We start from the raw sequence: 19,694 nt of genomic DNA, 5'->3' as shown, positions 1-19,694 counted from the left end.
GATGAATCTGATAACCAGGGACCAAACGCAATCAAGACATTTACACGTCAGGCATGGAAATCATAAGACCGTAGCTGATCGTTCAAAAGGATACTCGTAGTGGCAGGATAGTTGACCTAGTATGTATCCATGTCATCTGTCCAACCTCCATCGCTTCCTTCAATTCTGACAAATTGACCATTGTGCTCAATAATGCGTTCGTCAGATCCCACACTACGGATACCTTTCATCTTTTTACCCATCTGTATCACGTGCTGCTGATCATCCGGCGCGATGCGCTTCCCTTGAGCTGACCGCAGCTTCGCATAATAGACGTCACTGGCATCAACCTCGGGTTCAGAAGCATCATCAAAGGTTTCCCAATTCTCTGAGCCTGATGTAGTTTGGATGGTTGAGTTGGAAGCATGCCTCAAGGCTGGAGGAGGCGGTGGCTGACGTTGCAAGTACGAGCTATCGGAGGGATATGCCATCTCTCGTGATGCTGTAGAGTAAAGAGATTGAGAAGAACCATGGGAGCTAGTATCGGTTCTACTCCGCGATATAATGGAATTATTCAGGTGCTGCCGTTGTTGACGATCGTCATATACATCTTCCAGACCAATGGGCCGCACGCTTCGGCTAGAAAAAACGCTCTCGCACCTTGAAGGCTCCACGGTATAACTAGCGGTCGGTACATCTTCGTTGGGCTCCGCGAACAAATCACGCATTTTGGGGGGTGGAGCACGTGGTGGCATTTTACCTCGTATTGTGTTCGAAGAATATGAATTTTGTGGCTGACGGCGTTCTGGAGAATTGTTTCCATGAGGCATGTTTCCCAAGGGAACACGAGCAGGGATTTTTGAAGGAGACTTTTGTTGTGCTGAGGCAGAAACAGAAGCCGCTGCTGGAGGATTGCGTCTCATTGTCCCTGTAGGTGTTTTAGTTGCTGAACGTGGTGGAGCACCTCTGACTGTTCCAGAATTAGCTGCTGGAGCTTGTCTGGGCTTCACAGCACTGGCTGGAGGCCCGGAAGGTGTCTTCGAGCGTGGTGGCATTTTAGAGGCAGTAGGGGTGAGCTCGTCAAGATATCTCTCGCCATGGACAAGGAACGGCCGGCCGTACTCGTCTTCCCATTTCTCTAGCATCTTCCTGAGTTCGATTTCGACCTTTGGCAGCTCCTTAGAGATCCTCTTACGCATTTTCTCTTCTCGAAGGAGCTTTCCTGGATCACGCTTCTCTCCCTTGTTACCACGAGCCATAAGACGCGAAGCATCTTGACTTGAGGCCACAAGAGAGTCTCGTTCGTGGATTAGAGACTTGTGTTTGCCAATGAGCTCTAAAGCAGGTGCCCGCTGTTCTCTAATAGCTTCAAGTCGAGCAATCTCAGCTTCGTGTGCTTCCAATAAAGCATCACTATAGACGTCTGAGAAGGCCGGTGTGAAATCCAGCATTTCCTCTTCAGAATAGTAAAGACTATCCCAGAGTTCTTGCAGACGGCATCGCGAATCTTCGACAAACAGATGTAAATTTTGTCTTTTAAGTTCGTTCAATCTAGCGAACTCTTCTTCGAATTCATTGATGGTACGTAGACCACAGCCACGGTTCGCTGCGAGAAAGGCCTTTTGATCGCGTTCATCAACTCCGAGACGCTCCCACAGTCCTTCCACGGCAGTTTTGAGATCTTTCAATTTCTTCTCACGATTTCTCTTCTCGTCCAGAAGTTTATCCCGTCTCCCTTTAAGGTTTCCGAGATCGGTGTCGTGAAGGCCCAGTTGTTCTGGTGAGTCGCGGTAAAACTTGACAATTGTGGAATCTGTTTGTGCCTGTGGTGTTCCAAGCTCTGCCCATAGTTTAATAATCTCTTCCGATGTCACTGTCACAAGGTGAACGCGTCTGTTGTACTCTTCGTAAACCCGAGTAAACTCATTATCTAGTGCAGTGACGTAGGATGGCGATAGGTCAAAACTGGGGGGGATTGAAGCGCCGGGTGATGTGGGAGGTAGAGCAATTTTCACGAATGATGGTTCTAAATGAGACGAGTAGGACTCTAATGCCTCCACGAGTTCTTAATTAAAAAGTCAGCTTGCATTCCTATGACGGTGTGTAGGATGAGGTGCCACGAACTCTTTACTTGCTCAAAACGTTCACGATGTAATTTGCTTATGGCGGAATACTTTTCTTTCAAAAGGACGATGCACCTGTTCAGAGGAAACGTAATCCGAAGGTCTCCATGGTCAAGGTCGTATTGCCCGTTTGTCTTTTCGTCGTCTAGGGAAGCTTCCATTTGCTTTATCGTCTTAATGAGATGTTCTGCTTCCTCGACCATCGCATTTTTTTCACTGTAAATAACACCAAGTCAGCTCGGCCACGCCATGTCAATACAACTAGGGCTGCACTTACTTGCTAATAATACGCAGGTGATTGTTTAGAGTGACCGAAAGAGCCGCGAAAAGCTACAAAGAACTCAGTAAGTCTTGCTACAAATATCCAATTTGACTTGATCTCCGTACCTCGGTTTCGCGAGCTTCCCTTGCGTGGTTGGGAATACCGATATCATCAAAGATCCCGTGCAGCTGGCTGATAATCTTATTGACCTGGGTGGTCAGGTCGCTCGTGTCAATCGACATGATGAGAGAATGGGACGCCGCAACCGCGTGTCTCTCGCGTGTGCGTGTGTGCTTCTTGGGAAGAAAATAGCAACAAAAATGTCAAGGACGGCTGCGAAGCAGGCCCGTCTTCCCGGGTGGAAGGGCAAAATCGGGAAACACAAGCAGATGAGAAGAAACTCGAGATGACAGGAGCACGCAGAATCAGTCGAGCGGATTCGATTTCAATGCCATAAGGTGGTGCGTGATCGAGGAAGAAGCGAGAGATCTTGCCCGACTGGCGTGGTGCAGTGATGTGTATGTATGTATATAGGGTGGGAAGGAGTAAGAGCGATCAGCTGGTTTCACGCGTCGCCAGGGCAACGCCGACACAGGCACGCTTCTGCCACTGGCCACCGCCTGGTGCTTGTGCCTCAGGCACACAAGCCGTCACCCCACCTGCCGGTCTCCGCATCGACTATCGGAGCTGTCTTATCTGTTTCACTTGCTGCTGTTGCGGTGGCACACCTCTTCTCTACTGAAAGCTGTGATTGAAGACTGATCTTTTTTATTGGCGGTATTCCCTATCTACACATATAGCGTCTTGATCTCCAAAATACTCGCAAAAAGCTTGTTGTAAGCTTTCAAAGCTTCATCATGCAGGCTGCACAGCAGTCCTGGGGTAAGTCGATCCCAAAAAACCTCACCGAGATCAACAGGGCACTCTAATGCAGTTAGAATTCGAGAACGCCGTTCAACTCGCCGATCCAAAAAGAGATGCTCTTTATGATTATGATGAAGCCGCTCACAAAGTTCTCTCAGACGCCAAGCCATGGAAGAATGACCCTCGATACTTCAAGTCGGTGAGGATTTCGGCCGTCGCCCTACTCAAAATGGTTATGCATGCACGGTCTGGAGGATCGCTGGAGGTTATGGGCTTGATGCAAGGCTACATTGCCGCGGAGACGTTCGTCGTCACCGATGCATTCAGACTTCCTGTCGAAGGCACAGAAACGCGTGTGAATGCCCAGGACGATGCGAATGAATATATGGTCGGATACTTACAATCATGTCGTGATTCGGGCAGGATGGAGAATGCGGTTGGCTGGTACCATAGTCACCCGGGTTACGGATGTTGGCTATCCGGCATCGACGTTTCGACTCAGTCCATGCAACAAATGAGTGACCCCTTTGTGGCTGTTGTGATTGACCCAGATCGTACTATATCTGCTGGAAAAGTTGAAATTGGTGCATTCCGTACGTATCCAAAGGGCTATACGGCTCCAAAGGAGGAAGCCGAAGACGATGAATATCAGAGTATACCCTTGAACAAGGTCGAGGATTTTGGCGCACACGCTTCGCAATATTACGCTCTCGAGGTATCACATTTCAAGAGCACATTAGACACTCAAATTCTTTCGCTCTTATGGAATAAGTATTGGGTCGCGACGCTCAGCCAAAGCCCGCTTTTCACCACCCGTAACTACGGAAGCAAGCAGATTATGGACTTAAGTCAGAAGGTTAAAAAAGTGGTTCGCGGGATTGAAGGGGGAACGAATAGAGGCGGGGCTGCAAAGGACCAACAGCTAGGGAAAGTTGTTCGTGATGGACATCGCATTGTATCGGAAGAGGTTAGCGGCCTCGTCGCCGTTGATATCAAAAAGACTCTCTTTCTAGGTATCAGGGAAACTGCTGAGAACCGCAGTTCGCAAGCTTAGCGTGAAATCCTTTGACTATGCTTAATCTTCAGATTTCGTGCATAGCTTTTGGCCAAGTTCAAGGAAAAGCATATTGTCACGAGATAAACAACATAGAATGAATGAATATTCTACGGAGGAAATGGCAGTAATGCTTTCATAGAAAAGATCACATCACTGATGCGTTCGTTCCTCCCTTCAAAAGCCAAATAGTTCAGGCCACCAGTTTTGTGTCAAATAAACAGGACATCGACGAACTCAATACACAGCCAAATGAGCCATGTGGTAAATAGTGTGAGATTTCATAGCATGTCATTAATTTCAGACCACTCATCAACACCAACCTATGGTTTCGCTACACCCACATAAATGCCCCAGAAAAGCTAACCTAAAGAGCGACAAAAATAGCAGGCGAATGAAATATAAGACTATTGATATAGAAAATCAAATGATTATATATCACATAATATAGTGACAAAACAAACCAAATAGGTACATCATTGACAATTTTCTTTTTTTCCCGTCGTAAGAAATAATATACGTAAACGTGGAAGAATACATGTATGTACAGAATAATTTGTCAAAACAAAACCTCTTGTCGGGGATGTTATGTGTCGAGTATTTATAAGTAAATCATAGCAACGACAAGGATACCAATGTCGAAACGTCGGGTCATAAATTTCTAGTCGTGAAATGTAAAGTTCATGGTCGTTATCATGATCGATGGAGTTGTTTGGTGAGAATGGGCGGTAAAGTAGAGTGTCGTATGGCACGGCGATCAGCAGGGAAACTTGCAGATCGCAAGCGAGAGTAATTAAAATGACGAGACTTTGGTGGGAAATGTTATGCAATACATGCAACAAGTGGAGCTCGGCGGCTAAGACGGCTAGGCAAAATGGAGTTGACCGTGATAGGCGATACCGAAGGATTCTTATGGCGTCAATGTTGCACGCAAATCAGCGGGTCGCGATTCGCGAATCGCCAGCTACAACGAGAATAACCACGTGGGACCCAAATCATGTCATGGTCCCAGCAACGAGATTTGCCGGGAAGACGGTTAACCCCACTGAAGGAAAATTGTGACATCGTTTTCGACAGGGGTACCGGGGCTGGCAACATGCGACACGGACAGTTTCAGGTTTCAACCGTCGATCAGAGCTTATAGGAAGCCTGATTCGGAGAGGAGTCTACGCAAGGAACGTTAGTTAAGTGCCCGCAGTGTCTCAGATGTGATGAGATAAGGAATGATAAGAGACGCTGAAAAGGGACAATGAAGATAAGCGGTCAACAAGTGGATATGGCCAAGCCAATGCAAATGCCAGCAGGATATCCGTCGCCTATCGGCGGAGAAAATGTAGGATAGATAGATGGATGGCCTTTATGTATATACTCCTGTGCTTCCACATGAATGCGGTGAAAATAGACCAGTCCGGCAAATATGCGGGTACAAGTAGGGGCAGACAAGACGTATCGTCGTATCACACATAAGTATCATCAAGGAAAAATCGAGAAATAAAGAGGATAGAAGTGAAAATGGGCGTAGAGAAGAGGAATGTCTAAAGGGAACATTGGAACGCTTTGTGCCAGAAGAATGGGTTCAACGAATCGCTGCTACAATTGATGCAATAGTTAAGTTCCCAGGAACGTCGGTGTTTTTGCCATACCTAGCAATCTTTTCATCCTCCCGCTCTCTTGGTTCGACTTCCAAGCTACGGTCGTACATCTCATGAACATCGCCGGCTGCTTGCATGTTACTCAGAATATAGTCCTGCAGTTCCGGCACTGACTGTAATTGATATGGAACATTCTGGTATTGTTGGATGTCGCGGATAACTTCCGCTGTTTTGGCTCGTTTATTGAAGTTGATGAGGTCGGAAGGGGTGTGTGACGGAATACCGTCTTCGATGAAAGTCAAATCGGTGAGATACACACCTATAAAAAGAGTTAGCAAACACACATATGACAAGCACCCAGAAATAGAGTTTGATTTCCACCATACCGAAGAATGGAATGCAAGGAGGATTCGCTGCATGTAATGTCTCTCTGTATTCACCGAAGTTCTTCGTGCTCGCCATGAGCCTCCGCATTTGTTCGAGAACAGCAGAAGTGCGGCCGCTTACTTGGGCCCATGTACGGCCCAGGCGATGTATGGGAGCAGTGCCAAGTGCTGAAATGATCGATGTGAGCGTAGAATAGTTGTTGAGGGTACGGCATTTCTGAGGAAGAATTAGCGAGAGACGGCGACACAATTCACACAAAAAGAAAGCTTACATCTGCTACGTTGACAAAATGTTTAATCACAACGACGCGCTTCTTCACATCGCCCTGAGTCAGAATCATTTCAGCAACCCAGTTAGTCAACTGGTTCGAGTGTAAAATCAAAGCTTTAACATTGGCAGCTGGTTCGCTTTCCCCAGTAGCTACCTTCCTCTGCCAAGTTTTGTTCAAGCACTCAGTTGCACGAATCTTTCCGTACAATCTCGACTCGATGACAGTAAGCTGCCTGGCAAATTCAGTCGGGTCTATATCGAGGAACTTGAGCTTCTTCATGTTCTTAGGTAAAATAGGGGGGGGATAGGCATGCTCTGGGTAGGAACAAGTCTCTTCACTGTGGTGTCTTGACCACGTAGACGCTGTTCAATTACGCTTAGAAGTTGTGGAGAACCTGGAGTCTTTGTTGTTGCAATCGAGTCTTTAGTGAAATCATGAACCTGTCGGAGAAGATTCATATTTGCTTCATCACTCGGTTCCATCCAAAAGTTTTCAAACCAGCTTTTCAAAATGTTCACGACGCGGAATCGAATGGGTTTCTGCTTGCGGTCGACCCACATTCGTAGTTCGTCGGGATTTAATCCATATGGAGGCTGAATACCGAACCGTTGAACGAGTTTATCAAACAGTTCAGCGGCTGTGGTGAAGGAGCGGTATGTGAGAAGAAAAGTATTGTTAAAAGATGCATCCAGTTTATCGTGTCGGGTTAGTTGTTCAACCAATCCCTCCAAGGTGCCACATTTGAGAGCCGGCACGTCAGACTTGTTATCATAGAACACTTCACCTTCATGATCGAAGTTCAAGAACCAAGGCGTTTCTTCGGGTACTGCAACTGGCTCACGGAGTGGCTCCCTTGTAATTGTAGTTGGAGGAGCTTGACCGAAGAAACGATGAGCTTTGTTCATGTTTCGACGTACTTGCGTATCTTCATCTTCGATTCCTATGGTGAACGTAGGCAGGGCTTGAACCGAAGATTCAGTCCCTCTACGTTTTCCAGATTCCGCACGATTGGTGTTCTTCTGGAAAGGGTCGAGTATACCACCATCATCGATGAAGTGAGTCTGGCCATTGGTGGTTCGAGATTGCTCTGGTATCTGCTCTTGCAAAAGCGATAGCGAGAATCCGATTTGTGACGTATAGGCCTCAAGTTGACGAGCGACACTTCGTACAGTATTCAAGCGATCTTCGAGAGAATCCCCTCGCAATTCAGCCCATTCATCGCCTAGGGGGGCGGAAACTGACTGGCAACTGAGGACAAGATCGGCAATTGTTTCATAGACTCGCTGTTTCTGCATACCAAAGTCGACCAGCTGGGGGTTCTGCAGACTTGTCCCGAGTGAAGCTAGATTAATTGACTCCACCGTCATGATCCAGGGTCGGTACTTTTCAATGACGCTAAGAGCTGCAAGGCAAATAGTGTCACTTAACGAGCGATGTTGTTTTTGAGTGATTGCCTTTTGGCCCAAAACTAATTGTTCCTCGAGCTTTCTGATACTTAGTGCGAGTGATTTTCTCATCACGTCGATCTGATCAAGCAGTGCAGCATCAAGAGACACTAATGCCTCCTGAGTAAAATCTTGACTCTCGGGCTCCAAGAAAGATGTAGCACCGGATTCGCTGTTTTTAATGCCATTGTTAAGCCAGTGCCCACCTGTGAAGCTGTTGAGTACAAAACCAGGCACAATCCGATTGATAGTTTCACCACGTTGTCGGTGCGCTACCTCTACGTAGCCGCAAACACCTTGCCAAACACCATCTACTTCCTGCAGGCACTTTGTAGCGGAATCAGGATTTGTCCAATCTGATGCAGCAATATGAGAAGATAAAACTAGTTTAGAAAACTTAGACATCATATCTCGGAAGTGTGGGTAGAGGGTGCGATTGGATGAAATTATGGAAGGATTTCCAGAGTGGTTATCTGTAGTATCTGATCCAGCAGCAAGTAACAGGCGAAGGTGGTCGGAGATGGCTTCCGCTTTTCGAACGTATTCGCCGCTGTCACCGCTGCGAATGGTTTGTCTATAAGCTTCAATGGCATTGCGCATATTCTCTAGCAAGTCGGACCAAGTAATTGCTGACTCCGGTGTATCATCAACAAAGTGTCGCGGGATCGATGATGATGGATTGGACGGACGTGCAATAGATTGTGGGAATGAAGTTTGTCCGGTATACTTCGCCTGTTGGGCAACTTTGGTGACTGGAGATGGGTTTAGAGAGTCCATCGACGTAGCTGGAGACACATCGTCGGTTAAAGAGCGCCGTCTCCGGGACATCGAATCACGCGAGGCTAGCATCAAAGACTCACCCTCGCCCTCCGAGCCAGAACCGTCATAATCATCTTCATCACGTTCAACACCTCGTGCCATCATTTCAGGAGGAGGGCGCGTCTGCTCGGGAACAAAGAAATTGTTGCGATCGCGAGGGCCGGCTTCATTCGCCAGCAACGGATTCTCAAGCGGTAGTTCCATTGTGCTAGTTCCAGTCAAAGTGTTGAAGTAGAACAGCCGGCCATCAGGTGTTGCTTGTGGAATCCAGAAAGCGGCTTCTTCTTGTTCGACTGGACCAGCGCCTTCGATGGGGAGGATGGGATGAGAATCGCGCTGGTTGTGATCGAAATCCAGTTCATCTTCATGCTCGTCTTCGTAATCTTCGTCGACACCAGACTCTGCGCTGGTGTCACCAGCATCGGTCATCATGCGGCGGCTGCTGAGCTCCTCGATTTCGTCGAGATTGGTCACTACGGCACAGTAATTGCTGGGGAACCAGCCACGAACATTGCCGATGACACCATCCCACCATCCAGTCTCGAGTTGGTTGAGGACCTGGATGATGTCCCCTTGGCGGAAACTTAGGCTCGTATGATCATCGGCATCGTAGTCGTATAAGGCTTTCACATAGAGGGCGGGGGGGGCTCGGTGATTTTCATGGGTGATTTCTGTCGTTGTGGTGACGGCTGACCGAGCTCTTGCTGTATCGAGTGACTTCTTTGGCGGCCACCGCCAGTGCGGGGAGGCGAGCCTACCATGTCAGACTGCTCGTCGTCGGTGTAGCGCAGAGTAGTCGCAAAGGCGCCAGTTTTGGAGGCAAAGCCGGAGTGCAGGTTGAGGGCCACGGGTTCCACACCAGCCTGATACATGACGTTCGACAGCAGTCAGGAAATGGAGGTTTCCCGGCCGCTCTTTGGCGAGTGCAATGGTTTCAGATTCAAGGAAGAAGAATATATTACAGGCTCATGACTCGGGGGGACAGATGACACTTCCCACGGTCACCTGGAGGGGGTGGGATGACGGAGGGAGTGTTAGGGTTGCGTTGGCGGGAAGATTCGGCGTATGTAACGCAGTACAGTCGGACTGATCGAGGCAGCAGAGAGGACAGCTGAGGCGAGTGTGAGTGCCGGGCGTAGGCGGATGAGCGAGGAGCCAGGGGCGGGAATGGAAGGAGGGGTGGTGTGCTTTGATCCAGCAGAGAATGAGATGCGAGCGAGAGCGTGATCAGCGAGCGGGCGATGTTCTTCAGCGCATTGGAGGACAATCAGTGGCAACTGCACAGCACTTCAAGACGATGGGAAGGGGAATGGGGAAGGGCAGAGGAGAAGAGAGAGAGGGAGTGAGACGTGAGCATGAGACGGAGCGGGCGAAGTCACATCCAGCAACAGCAGCAGCAGAGGCAGACAGAGACCAGCGGTGGTTACCACCAAGGACCGGGCGAGCGGTCGGCGGAGGCAGGAAGCGACGCGAGGGCCAGAGCCTTCCCGCCCTCTTAGCGACCGACCAGGCGCGGCACAGTGGAGGTGGAGCCACGGCGGGCGTCTTTGTGGGTGGCTAAGAGTACATCATCAGGACTATTATTCTCTATTTAATCTTGTTTATTTCCTTATATTGGCTTCTTTCTTTCTTTCCTTTTTTTATATGGTAGTTCTATAATTAATTATCTCTTGTTCGGCTCTTTTATTATGCTCATACTGGCTGGTGTATGCCAGTACAGCAGTTATTGGAGCATTGTCCTGCTTGCGATGGACTGATCCTTGGGGCTGTTCATCATGGTTTCTTGTCCGATACTAGTGAATGGAAGCCTTTGGTAATAATAAGGCCTAGTAGCCCTCCTGCTCATAATTAGCATTTTTATTTCATATTCATATGAACATGATGGACATACATAGTCATACAGCAGGAGCGGCAGTGACAGCGGCAGTGGCCGACACGAGGAGCATTACAGCAGTAGTCACGGCGCCGTACGGTAATTTATCCTCGGGCGCTGACTGGCCAGCGCTCGCTTGGGCCTGTGCGGGGTGGGCCCGCCGCCCGTACGACGTCCTTACAGGCCATGCTCCATGAGTCCATGTATTATGTGCGGCACTCGGTACATGATTGGGCCGATCATGACTAAGCGCTCCCTCCGTCATCTGCCTCTCTCTCTCGCGCGCTCTCCCACCGCGAAGAAACTGACTGCTGCGAGATTATTCACTATTGCTGATGATCGAACCCAGATCGTCCCGTCGCGTGAGCTGCTTATCTGATCCATCGCGAGATATGGGCAATGCATCACCTCTTGTCACTTCTTATCCCTACTTCTCACTTCTTACTTCTTACTTGTTAGATGGCTTGTGGGGTGGGGAGATCGCGATGGGCACTGGCTGGCTCGTCCAAACTTCGCACCAGCGCCGCAGCCAGTGCCAAGAGATGGCAAACTACCATGGTATTCTTAATAATTGAACGAGCGAGCGAATCGCGAGTGGCGAGGATACCCTTGGAAATTGGTCGCCCTAATCCACGCTACACCAATCAAAACCACCAACAACAATCTTTTTCTTAGTGTCGTGACAAGTTCTGAACTTAGGGACTACAACTGACTCCGTACAAGCCACTTCATCTGCATCGCATCTGCATGTACCCCAGGCTCCCCAGGCTCCCCAGGCAAATTGCATTGCCGAAACCCCCCTGCGCATAGAACAGTACCGCGGTAACCTCCACCCGGCGAACACAATGATTTGCAGTGAGGCAGTCGCTGGGCAGGACCCGTTCATTAGAGGCTCAGGTGCCGGCGCAAAGCCGTTGCTTCGCCGAGGCTGCGAGGCTTGCTCCGTGCATACATGACGCGCATTCACGAAGTTGAGTCAACGCTGTAAAGTCGGCATTTGGAGGGGCATCTTATAGGCAAAACTCTAACTATCAGGGTGGAGTGGCACCGCATGTGTCTCGCCTGACAATAATGATACTCAATTCTTCCTGGTCTATGTGTGAATCGTCTGGCCTGCCACAAGCTATTTAGCATTTCATAAAACCAACATTCTCGTAACCGATACTCGTTGGCGCATGGCGTTACTTCTGGAAAGTGGAACGAATTCATGTTGCCTGTTCGACGTTTGAACAAGGATCTCTACGTATGATGTTACTCTTCGAGAATAATCTGTCTTAGCTGCAGCCCGGACGTACGTACAGCTCAGTATGACTACGCAGGAGATTAACTGTACACCAATCCTCGTGGAGCAGACCGTGCTCGGCAGTTAATATGTTGGTAATTTATTAATCTGGCTTGCGCTGCACTGATAGTTCTAACTACTAAGTATTGTCAAATATTGAATGCAACGCACTCCGGTTAACAATTACTTCCGTCGGGTAGTAAAGAGGACAGCGTAAAACCTTGGACCTTTCTAGTCTCAAGTTCAGCCCAAGGCTCAAGACTAAGCATCAATCGATCCTTGGGTCCGTCCTCTTTAGCTTTTATGCAATTGAGGGGGTGACAGCTGTTGATCGACTGCCTCTGAGACGATCAACGTCTAACTTTTGCGATCTTGCTAACGGTTTTGACGGGCTTTTGCACTTTTCCTCGCCTTGGTTTGACTGCAGATTCATATGATTAATATTGCTGCGACGTGGTCTGATCAATAACGTGTTACCTCGGTGGCCGAAATGCTCGTCCCTCATGACGAAAATTACCGTCTCAATAGCTCATGAAAATACACTTCCTTTCCTCCAGTCCACGGAATAAGTTAGGGAGTACAAACTGTAAAGCAACCCCGAAATTGTGCCGCTTTTAGTCTGCAACGTACTATCAACAAAATAATACTCCTTATTGATACGAATTCGCACAAATTTGGCACTTTCACAGGCCGCCACCCGTAAGAAGCGGCGCTATTGATTGCAGTCACTAGTAAGGTCGGACGGTTATCGACGATCGTGACCGTTTTGGCCGAGACACGCGGGCGTTCGGCAGTCAACCTCCATCCTCCATACAGAGCGGTACGAGTCAGAACAATCACAATTTCATCAGTCGACTAATCGCCAAGAAATAGTCACAGAAAAGGGACATCAAATAACTCACATCTGAAACATCACATGTCTGATGTTCTTCGGATTTTATCTATCTGAGCTATCAACGGAATCACCCCGCATCTAGTGATTCATCACCTTTTGACCCTTCCTTTATTACTTTAATCCTTTGTCCAGGCTTCAAAACTGTGGATAACAATCTGATTCGGAGCGCCGATATCATATTTGAATGATATACCAGCAGGAAAAACCTCCGTAAGAAAAGAATCGATCTGTCTCCTTACTTAGTCTGGGGCTATGGATTCTTTAGGACGATAATGATATTTCTAGTAATTAGATCTATTTACCTGTAACTTCTATTGTTTGGCTCCGGTCAGGTACATTATCGACTTTTCCAAGCAAGGAGATATCACATCAATGAAGTTGACAGATATCTTATTCAGGACGCAGCATGAGCACATTGGATATAAACAGGACCCGAAAGGCCACAGAATTGCGAGTTGTACTTGCAACGCCTTGCGTAGGTCTTGTGAGTCTTGTCTTCCAATAAACTCTAGGCGGCTTTCAATGTTATATCATTTTGATTAGCATTACATATGTCCTTATATTTAAAAAACATTATTGAAATATCAGTTCATTTTGAGCGAATATATGCCAAACGAGAAGTACAGAATATCCGCACAGATAATGCATGTACAACAGCAATTCTATCTGTATCATACAATATATACAGTTTCCGTTCTCAATATCAGTTGGCAATCAGCAACAGATGTCATCAATTGATATGTACACCCTAGTTTGTCTTCGCCCGAAACACATTCACTCCGTTGAACCAAGTTTCCTCTACAGTTGCCTGTAATAATTTATCTTTCGACCACACCATATCCACCACAACAAAATCAGCACTCAGCCCTGTTTGCAACCTCCCGGTAATGCTATCTGCAAAACACGAATATGCCGCCCCAGCCGTTGCAGCTGTCATGGCCGTGACCAACGGCAACGCGAAGTTGGGATTCACGGTCTCATCTGAGTCGGGCAGCCGGGCAGACTTCCTTGTCGTCGCCGTGTACACATTGGGGAATGGCTTAAACGGCGCTGTGGGAGAGTCGGAACCAAAGGCCAAAGTAGCTCCGCCGTCCAAAAAGTCTCGGTATGCGAATGCTCGACGACACCGCTCATGTCCGATAAGTGACGGCCACGCTCGGAGAATATCCGGGTCTGAATGCACCGGTTGCACAGATGCCGTGATACCGAGTTTACCCAGCCGCGCTGCGTCTTCAGCCGTCGTCATTTCGAGATGCTCGATTCGGTGACGGCCGTCCCGATTGGCATGCGCCTCGAGAACATTCAGCACAGTGTGCACAGTGGCATCGCCAATGGCATGCAACGCGCATTGTAACCCTGCTTGCACTGCGCGTCGCACCACTGGCTCAAGCTTTTCTGCTGGCCAGAGCGGATCGCATGAGATGCCATTCAGAGTATACGGCTCGAGAAGGGCGGCCGTGCATCCATCGATAACACCGTCACAGATGACTTTGATTCCTGCAATGCGAAACTCAGGTGAAGTTTGTAGGTTGTATTTGCCGTGGAGCTCAATTGCTCTCTCTACCTGTGCGAGATCCGCGCTAGGGTCTGTCGAGGGAACGATCAGCCAGTGAGCAGCGATCCGCAGAGTCAATTGCTCCTGCTGTCGTAATATCAGAAGAGTCTCCCAGGAATTATCATCCATTGCCATATCAACCAAGCCCGTATATCCACAAGCAGTATATGCAGAGATAGCACCGCGCAGTGCATTCAATTTGTCCTCCATGGAAGCGACACGTGCGAGATGTGGCCAAATCAACGAGAAGACAACAGCTTCACTGAGGAGCCCCGATGCTTTACCATTTTCATCTCGATGTATTGTTCCACCGGGAGGATCAGCCATGCCGTCAACGTCTAATTCCCGGAGTGCTGCCGAGTTACACCAGGTTGAATGCAGATCCTTAGCATCGATATAGATTGGGCGAGAGTCAAGATCATCCAGCATTGATGCTAGAGCTTCGTTATCTGTCATGCTCTGCATCCAGCCTTTGCACAGAATCCGAGGAGTCTCTGGATGAGATTTTGCATATGCACTGACAGTGGTACGGATCTCGTTGAGATTCGTACAGCCGTCGAGATCGAGTTTCTGGAGCGATTGACCTAGAAGAAGCAGATGCATATGCCCATCTATAAACCCAGGAAGAATATATTTACTCCCGAGATGTTGGACGGCAGCACCATTCGCTTTTGCCTGGGTGACTGCGTCGTCGGTCACGCTGCCAACATGGGTGATTGTGTTATTCTCGATGACCATGCATTCTTCAAAAGAGGCATCGTCCTGGCCACCACTGCCGCTCCCCGTGAAGAAGCGCCCGTTGGTGAAAACAGTGGTCATGCTGGGCCAGCTATGATGACACAGAAGAGGTAGTTGAACAAGTGAAGTCGCCCCCGATGCGAAAATGTCCGATTGCGGGCTTATCAGCGACCCGTATCGATATCAGATGTGGGGTTCCTTGGTAAAAGCCTCATAGTAAATCACCTTTCACAGGCTCATAGTAATTACATTTGTGCCATGCTAAGTCATTCCACAGGCTTCTATAGATATTGAATTTGCTGCACGAACATGTTTCTCTACTGGGGGTAGCCGGTGCCAGTTTCGTCAAGCCCTAACGAGTTATGCTAGAAAAATTCCAAGGGTACAACACGAAGAATAAATGTATCGATATTAACTATAGTGAAGTGAACAGTTTAACTCGTGCTCTTTTTCCTGCTTATTCGACCTTTTGTCGTCACACTGTACAGGTCGAATTTATCTTCACTTCTTGTCACGGAAGAGCCAACCAGCTTGGGTGTGAACCCGAGATCCAGAAGTTGCTCGCCACCTTCATTTGTATGATAGGAGTAGATTTCAAAGGGAAATAATCGGTTTTTCTATTAAAAGGAGAAAACTTGACTTTAAGATCCTGCAGTAGAGCTGAGGCGACATATAGTGAATTTGCAGAGGATAGTGCGGTGACACTTCTAAACTGAAAGTTCATTGTCAGGGGACCGAACAAAGAAAATGATTCGTGTGAGAACTGTTCTATCACAGAGGTAAGCTAGTTAGGTTTATCCAGTCCGATTACCACCCCCTTAACATTAACAGCCGCCTCGCTCAATCCAGAGTATAATTCGAATACGATCGACATGCCCGGGAGTCCTCGAAATTCACTTTCGTAACTTATCGCCATATCAGTTTCCAAGGCTTTTGCAAACTTCTCTTCCAGCCCTGTGTTGTTTTCTCTGACAACGAATACAGGATTGCGCAGGACTACTTCGCTCATATTATTCACCCCTTCCCTGCATGTATAAGATCATTCTATTCGTCTTGCTCCTGCTTAGGGCGGGGGGCCATGTCTTCCTCATTGATATGCGTTTTATATAATTCTGAATTAAGAAATAAACCCTGAGGGTCATCGGTAGGTATATCGTCAAGGCAGGACGTTGGTGGCATGGTCACATCAGCAATCTATCCTTTTCTACATAAGAAGCTATGGGTCTAACTTGCACACCTATCTAATGAAGATGCATGGTATCCTAACGGACGGCGAAATTTAGAACTAGACGTAGTGTCTCAATCGCCGTAGCACATTCGTACTGTTCTTTCTGGGTTTTCGTATACCTGTATTTATATCTTATTAAAATTTCATATCTCCTGGTGTTTCCAGACGAATGAGAATGCGCAATCTCTGGCAAAACAGCAATTGTGTCCTCTAGGTGGTGAGCGGAATGAAGGAATGCCGAGAGACATGAACAGGTTCCTGAATAAATTAGTCCTTTAAAATATAGAAATTTGAATTCTTCCAAGATCCCAGAGTTTTTTTAATAGTTTTTGTCCCTGACCGAGTGTGTTGAGATATCTTTTACAACTCAAACAAAGAAGACTTGGCCACGATTTTCTCTCTACATTTGCAGGATATTGTAGAATCTTGCTCCGGTAAATATGGTGAAATGAGTCATGGAGATGAGTAAAATTCATAAAAATATACGTGAGCCTCTCTCGAGTCCCACTACCGTCATCAAAAGAGTCCATGCAGGCAGCCATCAGAGGTAACGCGAAGTGGTCTACTAACAATCTCGTCTATTTAGAGCCATTAGCTGATTGATATCGAGACCATAATAGTTAAGGTGGTGCGGAGGTAAAGACCAGTCCACTCTTTCGTGAACCCTACCGTCCTATCGTGTCAAACCAAGAGTCAGACCACCCCAATTGTGAGATAGCAAGCCTTTTTGCTTAATCCTCGTAGGTTTTGGTTCAATCAATATTATGTCTGGATACGGGTGCCATGCCAAAAGACCAAAAGAATTCCTCCATCTCGCGTCTCTTGCGATTGACCCTTCAAAAATCTTCCCATGGTTGCACGGCGGCCCATATTCCTGAGAAGCGACTAATTCTAGGATGCGCCGATATCTGAAGAGAGCGTGCAGAAGCAAGAAAAGACGCAATGGTAGTTATCAACAGGTTCAAATGTCAGGAGGAGTCTAGAGATGGGGTATCGCGGCATGTCGACAATAGGCAGGTGCACGCAGCTGAATACTTGACATACATTGAGCAATAAAAATAGAGGTTAAATTGTTGGGTAGGCCACTGGTGTATATTTTCATATTTCAAATGTTAGTATTCATCTAGTCCAATGCTGTAGCTGAGGCATCTTGAACATGGATAGATGCCAAATTGGTTGCTGGAATATATAAGATTGGACATTCCCTAAATTAAATATATACTAGTTATGTAAACACTTGACTCCATGCCTGGCTTAATTGATGCTACCATAAGCATGGAATTTCTCAAGTTGAGCATCAAACAAACAAGCCTATTTGCGCATATGACTTGCCATACGTCCATAATAGACAGCAAAGCTGATTTCAATGTTGATATATAGTATACTACCTTGACAGCTGGAGGCTACAATAGTATTTGGACTTCGATGCTCCACGTCAGCTGTTTAACTAGTGAGTATAGTCATTAAACAAGCAATTTCAATGCCCTGAATTATTAATTCTGAACAATAAAACTGGATAAAGCCATCTGGGTGCATCTAAATATACCAACTTGATAAGTTCTTGGAACTGTTTACACAAGGGTTCACAAGCTTTGACTCCGCTTTTTAACGTAATCCACACCCGAACGGCCACCACAAGTGAGTGGCCACTTCCGCCCGAGAATGCTCTCTATATTGATTTCAATTCTCAATTTCCAGACCGAAATAATAATTATATACAAAAAGTTAACTACTAGCACGACTAGGGCATTGAGGCCTTCTATGCCCGAGAATATTACACTCACTACACCGAAATTGGCGGCGTACGAGTGCTTGCGAGACTGGCAGCTCAGGCTCGGCCGGAGCAGTAATATCAATTTGAGATGCCTCAATTTGACCTTGTATAGGCGCCTGCGCTGCTTCTCTAGTAAGGTCTTGCGCATGAGATATCTGAGCCATAGATCTGCGACGTTTTTGCTTCTCTTTCTCATTTGCAGCTCGTAAATCATGAAGTTCTGTTCGTACAATTAGAAGCTTATTTGAACTCATTTCATAAGCTTTAGATATGCGATCAACTGCTTGATCAATAACCCCTAATAGGCTTGATCTGCGCTCATTTATACGCCTTTTAATTGTGCTTAATTGGCGCTTGAATTGACGTGGACTTTGAGGTGTTTGTAAGCAAGATGATTGTGAATTGCTTGATCGACTTGGAGTGGGGTTGGAGTTCTCAATTGAATAGTAAGCTGTTGATAAACTCGATTTGGATCAAATGGCACTAATCTAGTTGCCATAAAGCTATCCCGAACAGTGTCAGCTTTACCTGCCATCGTACGGGCCTTTGGAAATGCAGTAAGAAAGTCGATTTTGCCAATATGATTGAATCCAATCCTCATCCGCTGCTCAACAAGCTGTCCATATTGCTGTTTTAAAACAGCAAAATAGCTAACACCAAGAGGCTGCAAAAGATGAGAGGAATGCAGAGGCATATAGATTGGGATAATATAATTCTCAGTGCATGTATGGCCAAATTCAGCAGTTAAATGACTTCTATGGCCATCAAGAATAAGCATTCGATATCTTCCCATTGCACAGACATTCGTAAGAGGAATGAAGTGATTAATGGGCCAATCCATGTCAATCTTATCTGTTGTCCATCCATTATCACTAATAGTGATTTTCCAATTAGCTGAAAGAGTCTCAACCAGCTATATTGTAGGCATTTTTTTGCTTTGAAAATCACGAACGAAGGCAGAGCCTATCCAGTAGAATTAACTGCCTCAATTGCAATCACCCATTCTCGATTACCAGGTTGTAATAGATATGATCTGTTATATTAATCGCTTTTAATTATAACTTTTGCAGTTGTATAAAGCTCTATAGTAAATATAGTTTTATCAAAGTTATAAATATTTTTGGTAAGATGCTATATTTCAATATAGCTTCTGTATGTGGTTAAAATACCTTTGAATTATCTTCAGATCTTTGCATTTAGTACCCTTGTAGTTATATCTTCGTGAAAATTATGATTTAAGCTCTGAGTGATGTTGAACTAGATTGTATACCCAACTCTCTTCAACCTGCTGATTTCTATGTTGAAAAAGAAGATAGTTATTTCTTGTACAAGAGTTGGCCAGGGAGGAAATCCTCGTTTATCTAGATCTAATATCCATTTGACAAGCATTACTCTTCAAATTCAGTCAATTTATATCCATTAGCTCGTGTTTGAGATCTTTCTTGAGTGCCATCTAGTCTGCGCCGCAGTGTTGTTCGAGGAATATTGTAAATCTTTGCCGCTCGTCCAATATTGGGGATTTTTTTATTTTGTAAATTGGAAATAGCTAATAA

The 19,694-nt window shown here is 46.6% G+C and overlaps 4 protein-coding genes across 4 annotated transcripts; 1 reads left to right on the top strand and 3 right to left on the bottom strand.

The window, feature by feature from the left end:
* Positions 1 to 116: 116 nt before the first annotated feature.
* BGW36DRAFT_296707 (putative microtubule associated protein) lies at positions 117 to 2,606 on the bottom strand (the record flags this gene model as incomplete). Its single annotated transcript, XM_046211299.1, has 4 exons — positions 117 to 2,044; positions 2,104 to 2,318; positions 2,380 to 2,432; positions 2,490 to 2,606. 4 exons carry the CDS (start codon positions 2,604 to 2,606, stop codon positions 117 to 119), a joined length of 2,313 nt encoding a protein of 770 aa, XP_046071620.1.
* Positions 2,607 to 3,221: 615 nt separating this feature from the next.
* On the top strand, positions 3,222 to 4,282 carry BGW36DRAFT_296899 (COP9 signalosome subunit CsnE; the record flags this gene model as incomplete). Its single annotated transcript, XM_046211316.1, has 2 exons — positions 3,222 to 3,246; positions 3,303 to 4,282. The coding sequence occupies 2 exons, from the start codon at positions 3,222 to 3,224 to the stop codon at positions 4,280 to 4,282; spliced, it is 1,005 nt and encodes a 334-aa protein (XP_046071619.1).
* A 1,576-nt stretch (positions 4,283 to 5,858) lies between these two features.
* BGW36DRAFT_428676 (putative cell division control protein Cdc25) lies at positions 5,859 to 9,668 on the bottom strand (the record flags this gene model as incomplete). Its single annotated transcript, XM_046220588.1, has 5 exons — positions 5,859 to 6,193; positions 6,261 to 6,477; positions 6,533 to 6,805; positions 6,859 to 9,516; positions 9,555 to 9,668. The coding sequence occupies 5 exons, from the start codon at positions 9,666 to 9,668 to the stop codon at positions 5,859 to 5,861; spliced, it is 3,597 nt and encodes a 1,198-aa protein (XP_046071618.1).
* Positions 9,669 to 13,428: 3,760 nt separating this feature from the next.
* On the bottom strand, positions 13,429 to 15,715 carry BGW36DRAFT_381445 (amidohydrolase 3). Its single transcript, XM_046216431.1, has one exon. The coding sequence runs from the start codon at positions 15,218 to 15,220 to the stop codon at positions 13,595 to 13,597; it is 1,626 nt and encodes a 541-aa protein (XP_046071617.1). The 5' UTR covers positions 15,221 to 15,715; the 3' UTR covers positions 13,429 to 13,594.
* Between the last annotated feature and the right edge of the window lie 3,979 nt (positions 15,716 to 19,694).

The sequence above is a fragment of the Talaromyces proteolyticus genome, assembly GCF_021365285.1.
Source record: "Talaromyces proteolyticus strain PMI_201 chromosome Unknown BGW36scaffold_7, whole genome shotgun sequence".
Taxonomy (NCBI): Eukaryota; Fungi; Ascomycota; class Eurotiomycetes; order Eurotiales; family Trichocomaceae; genus Talaromyces; species Talaromyces proteolyticus.
This window is presented reverse-complemented; position numbering and strand designations above follow the sequence as displayed.

What these genes read in the sequence shown, in the direction of transcription:
- BGW36DRAFT_381445 (XM_046216431.1), bottom strand. Translation starts at nt 15,220, where the DNA reads ATGACCACTGTTTTCACCAACGGGCGCTTCTTCACGGGGAGCGGCAGT.